Raw genomic sequence first — 6,146 nt, forward strand, 5'->3', positions numbered from 1 at the left:
ATAAATACCTGAACTGAAGCATTTCTGTAAAAAATTAGTTCATTTCCTTTGATGATCATATCACAGGAAAACGCAACTTATTTATAAAAATTAATTTAGTAACTCAGTATCTGTTGGGGCATTGCTTGGTTTCAGTAAGACTTTCTCCCAGTGTCAGGCTGTCCTGTTTACTGGTATGTTGAAGAGTAATAACTAATTTGAACTCTAGCTTAGTTCATCTGACTGAAAATACCATCTTTCACATCAGATTTTTCTTTCCACAGTGACTGACAGCTGTTGGAAGCAGCAAGACAACTGATAGGCTTGTTCATACACAGGTGGGTGGGTGACGTGCACTTCGTTTTATTTCGCACTGCTGGATTTTTTCTCACTCTGAATGATGGCTGACACTTGCAATATATGAGAAAGGCTCAATGTCACTTTTCTCAGAAACTGAAATCAAGATTGGATGTGGCTTTAGTTTTTAAGTAATACAGCCATTGTCTTTTATATTGCTAATCATTCTGTCTGGTGTTGTTAGTTTAGATTTTCTCCTGCGTGGGATGTGTGATCAGCCCAGTGCTCAGGTAAACAGATTTCTTAGACTCTAAAAGTGACAGCTCTGCCGTGAGCTATTACGACTCAGAGAGTTAAAGGGATGATAAAGGCATGGAAAAAAGAAAATCCAGAGAAGATAAAGGAAATTTCTCCCAGAGAAACTAGATTAACTTTAGCATCCCTATTTGCTAAAGAGACTTTGGAGAATGTTTACAAATGGAACCTTTATTTCTGGCCAAAGTGAACAATAACAAACCTTTGCTATCAGACAGTGCTCAGATGAAGAGTTTGCTGCAGCTCAAAGTGCAGTGTTATCAGTGAGAGTGTTCAGCCACTGCCCAAAACTCTCTTTGCACCTGCTGTGACACCAGTTTCCAAACAGATTTGGGCAACTTCTTATCTATAAACCTGATGTCTGTGCCTACCCAGTTTGCAAAAATTATATTATACACATAGCAAATACGGTGTTTTGGGGAACAGTCAAAATGGCTTTTGTAGAGGTAAGTTATGCCTCACAAACCTGTTGAAGTAATTAAGAAAAGCTGATGAGTATATGGATTGGGGGAAGTCCAACTGATAACTGAACTCTCAAGAGGCTTTTGAGAAGGCCCTTTGCCAGAGACTCTCAAAGAAGGTAAATAAAGAAGGCTCAGACTACCCAACATATTAAGTGATCTCGAAAGTACAGGAATAGTGGGGTCACAGTGGTGGACATCTGCTGATGAAACAAAGCTCTTCAGGGTAATAAAAACAAGGACTGACTGTGCAGAGTTGCAAAGAACCTTAGTTGAAAAGTAGGAGGAGGAATACAGCGCAGAGGCAAAAAGTGAGTAAACGGTAAAAAATGCTGATGTTACCGTTCATGGCTTTGAAACTATATTAATTGGGACTGTTCTGGGGAAATGTCAGCTCAGTGCTATGTAATGATTAGGAAAGCAAAGTAATTCTCAGGAATTATTGGGAAAGAAACTTTTAAAAGAACAGAAAACACCATTATGCTGCAGTATAAATCTGTGGTGTATCCACACCTTCAACACTGTATGCGGTCCTGGTCCCTCTGTCTCAAAAATAATCAATCAGACTTGGGAAAGTGTCAGAAAGAGGCAACAGGGTTGAGCTGAACCTATGGGCCATTGTAAGAGACAGGTGACTGGATTTGATGGACTTTGGTCACTATGGACATTCTTATGTTAAAAAATTAAAAAAGTTGAACCTTTGCTCAGTGTCACAAAAATGGTCATTAAGAAGAGATGTTAGCCTTCCTGGGGAAAAAAAAATCCACAAAGTAATGGTCTAGTGCAAGATATGAGACTCTTCTAGGTCCCCTCATTGGAAAAATATACCACAAAAGAAAAAGCATTTCTAAAAATAAGCATTTCTAAAAATAAATTTGACTCACAGAAGTTGGATCGTTATAAAAAAATCAAAAATGCAATACTGAAAAGTGTTGTTTCTTATATTAGGATTCGGGAGCTCAAGAGAGGCTGTTTGACACCAAAGTGTTAGTGTTTCACATGGAATATCTGAGGCTCTTGCTCCACAGATTCCTAACCAAGTGACTCTCAGTTCTGTAACAGATCGAAACTGTACCAGTTATGATTGATAATGGTGTTTCTCCACAATGGTTGGGAGGAGGCTGGCCTGGTGATTATAATCTTGGAGAATTTTGGCATCTTTCTTTTGAGCCCTCACAGCATGCTTCAGAGCCGTTCATGACCCATATTCAGGATCTCTTTCAAGAAAGCTTGGGCTGGTATAATCTAAGTGACATTCACACTGGAGCGTGTCCAGAGAAGACAAGAGAGCTGGGGAGGGATCTGGAGCACCTGAATGATGAGGAGCAGCTGAGGGAGCTGGGGGTTCAACTGGAGAAGAGGAGGTGAGGGGAGACCTTATCCCCTCTGCAGCTCCTGAGAGGAGGGGGTAGCGAGAGGGGTCGGTCTATTCTCTCCAGGAACAAGAGATGGGACGAGAGGAAATGGCCTCAAGTTGTGCCAGGGGAGGGTTAGATTGGGTATGGGGAAAAATTTATTCCCTGAAAGGGTTTTCAGGCATTGAAGGGGCTGCCCAGTGCAGATGAAGTAACCATCCCTGGGAGAATTTAAAAGACGGGAGATAAGGTGCTGAGAGACATGGTTTAGTGGTGGGCAGGTTATGGTTGGACTTGATGATCTTCAAAGTCTTTTCCATCTTTTCTGTGATTCTGGTACTCGTGGGTGGATCTGAGTGAAAGGTCTCAGGGAAATCTGTCCTAGCATGTTTTCTTCAGGCTTGTAAAGATTTCTGGTTACACTGTGTCTAAAGAAAACTATGGAAAGCCTGTAGATTGTATACTGTGTTACCTCCACTTCCACAACTCTTTGTATCACTACTCCAAACTAAAACATTTCTTTTTCTTTTTCCAGATCCCCTCATCCAATCTATTCTTCCTCTTTGGAGGGAATCGCCACTCCACGAGTCATTGCAATCATTCACCATGTGTGAGACCAGGAACATCTCAGTACTTGGAACATGCTGTGAGCTTCAGTGCCAACGCATTGAGTTCTGGTACCCAACACCTGACCAGCATTTGAAGGTTGAATGTTGAAGAGAAAACCTGAATGGTCTGGAGGAATAAATGAAAACAGAGCTCTGCACTTTTCAGAAAGACATCTTGATTTACAAATCTGGTAGAAATTATATTTACAGAAGGAATCCAGACAGTATTGTTATGTATCTCGGGTATTCTACTGATAAAATGTCCCATATGAATATAAAAAATGTGACATCCCAAGCACAGGGACATCAATTACATGCCCAGATGTTTATTTTTCAGCCTCTCACTCTTCAGTATTGATGTATGAAGATTAGAACATTAGTTCAGAAATGAGGTGTGAATAAAAGATAAAAACCAGTTTAGTCATCTGCAAGGTGAAAATGAAAAGCACCTAAATTCCCACCACCTGTAGAACTGCCTCTATCACCATGCACCAGAATCATGTCTGGATGATTATGTTAACATTTTGCTTTAACAATTATGTCATTGTTGTGATGTGATGGAAAATCTCGCTTAGGAGAGAACCTCATCTACTGCGTAAGCTGAAGTTTTCAACAAGTTATTTCTTTAGTGTTGGACTCTAGTATGAAAAGTTCAGTTTCAGAAAAAGTGTAAGCATCTTCCTCCATTGTCCCAGCGAGATTACAGTAGAAAGTGAAAAGTGAAATCAGAGCAGAGGATGACTCAGTATAACCATTCAGCAGAGCTCTCTCTACAGAGTTCAGCAAATAAGTCATTAAACTTCACTGACGCACCACTGGCTTTGGATGAAAGGACACTGTTAGGGCTGAAGATTTCACTGTCAGTCCTTCTGTCTGTTATAACTTTGGCAACGATCCTTGCAAACGTTTTTGTTGTTATTACAATTTTTCTGACTAGAAAGCTCCACACACCTGCAAATTACCTCATTGGCTCCTTGGCAGTGACGGATCTTTTAGTGTCTGTGCTAGTGATGCCCATCAGCATCGCTTACACTGTTACCCACACGTGGGCCTTTGGCCAGCTGTTGTGTGATGTCTGGTTATCATCAGATATCACCTGCTGCACAGCCTCAATCCTGCACCTCTGCGTGATTGCACTGGACAGGTACTGGGCTATCACAGATGCTTTGGAATATGCCAAACGCCGGACCGCTGGCCGGGCAGCACTCATGATTGCCGTGGTCTGGATGATCTCTATCAGTATTTCTGTGCCACCGTTTTTCTGGAGGCAAGTGAAAGCCCATGAAGAAATTGCGAAGTGTGCTGTGAACACAGATCAAATTTCCTACACAATTTATTCCACCTGTGGAGCTTTCTACATTCCAACTGTGCTCCTCCTGATATTGTATGGTAGAATTTATGTAGCAGCTCGATCCAGGATTCTGAAGCCACCCTCATTATATGGAAAGCGTTTTACGACTGCACACCTGATTACCGGCTCTGCTGGGTCTTCTCTCTGCTCCATTAATGCTAGCCTTCACGAAGGGCATTCCCATTCAGGTGCATCCCCAATATTTATCAATCATGTTAAAATAAAACTTGCAGATAGTGTCCTGGAAAGGAAACGCATTTCTGCTGCAAGAGAAAGGAAAGCCACCAAAACTCTAGGCATAATTCTGGGAGCTTTCATTTTCTGCTGGCTGCCTTTTTTTGTCATGTCCCTGGTCCTACCAATCTGCCAAGATGCTTGTTGGTTTCATCCCATCCTACTGGACTTTTTTACATGGTTAGGTTACTTAAACTCACTGATCAATCCAGTCATTTATACAGCTTTTAATGAAGAATTTAAACAGGCTTTCCAAAAACTAATACATTTCAAAAAGTGTTCGTCTTGAGCCTCTCCCGTTGTGTTACTGACCCTTGTGCAATCTTGCAGCCTACCCGGAAACTTTCTGTGCTTTTATTCCTAAGGTACAGAGTGGTAATTGCCATCTCTGCCACTACCCTGTGCGGTGCATGTAACTGGAAACTTCTTGCCAATTTGGTACTTTCTGTCTGGAATTCCAAATCCCGTCATGGAAGTTGTCTGTGGTCTCTACAGTGATCGTCTGTGTGTGTAAGATCAACACATGAAGTAAGCGTTGTAACACCTGAAGAAGCGTGAGCCAGAGAGATGAGCTTGTATGATGAGATGACAAATGTTATCCAATTCTGTCACGTCTGTGTGACCTGATGGGAGGAAAATGTGTGCATATTTGCAGGATGTCAGTATTTCTACTGTATATTATTAATAATTTATGTAGTCTGAGAAAGTTTCTGAAGAACAGGATCTGATGTCTGCATTTTCTATGGCCTGTATCCTATCCATTTGAAATTGATAAAAACGGTAACTTTTTCAGAAGCTGTGTGACACAGCCTGACTATAAGCAGTAGGGCAAGAATGCATAGAGCATATGTAAGTTCTGTGGATATTTCACAAATACTGCATTTGAAGCTATGCTTTTGGTGACCTGTAGAAAGAATACAATTTATTTGAAATAATTTTTAGACATTTTATCATGAATACAATTACCAGTGCAGACACACTACAAAATAAATAGCATGAAAATTATTGAAAAGTACCTTGATCTTATATTTCTGTTGTATTTCCTGCAAAGACTTGGCAGCAAGGCTGTCACTTGGTTGTCCAAATGATACTGAATTTTGGCCTGCATTTTACTTGGGGAGCTTCTCCACAGTGTCCTTCAGGTGGCCTCATGCCTGGTTCTAACCTTGAAGCCAGAGGCTTGGAGCAGCTGATGCCAGAATCTCATTAGAAATACTGATAGAGGCAATGATAGTAACTGTGTCAGTCTTTGCTCAGATCTGGGGACATACAATAAAAAAGTAGAGTAATTAGGGTGGGGAGGGACCTCTGGAGGTCACTAGATAGATATCCAGTGATGAACAGAATGGTGAAATATCATAGCATAGGAAGATGATCCACTACTATTCTTTGGGCTTTTATAAGACACGGTTTAATTCAAGAGCAAACAAACTAGGCCCTTTCTTTGATTAGTATATAGGCTAATTTAAAAAAGGCACATAGGCTAATATTACACCATTCTTAATTCTGGTAAATATTTGATATAGTGCTTCAGGAACTCACATTG

At 40.9% G+C, this 6,146-nt stretch overlaps 1 protein-coding gene across 1 annotated transcript; it reads left to right on the top strand.

Annotated features, from left to right (window-relative positions):
* Nucleotides 1–3,752: 3,752 nt before the first annotated feature.
* On the top strand, nucleotides 3,753–4,889 carry HTR1D (5-hydroxytryptamine (serotonin) receptor 1D, G protein-coupled). Its single transcript, XM_010185060.1, has one exon. The coding sequence runs from the start codon at nucleotides 3,753–3,755 to the stop codon at nucleotides 4,887–4,889; it is 1,137 nt and encodes a 378-aa protein (XP_010183362.1).
* The last annotated feature ends 1,257 nt before the right edge of the window (nucleotides 4,890–6,146 follow it).

Source organism: Mesitornis unicolor, unplaced genomic scaffold (assembly GCF_000695765.1).
Source record: "Mesitornis unicolor isolate BGI_N332 unplaced genomic scaffold, ASM69576v1 scaffold9455, whole genome shotgun sequence".
In the NCBI taxonomy this organism is placed as follows: Eukaryota; Metazoa; Chordata; class Aves; order Mesitornithiformes; family Mesitornithidae; genus Mesitornis; species Mesitornis unicolor.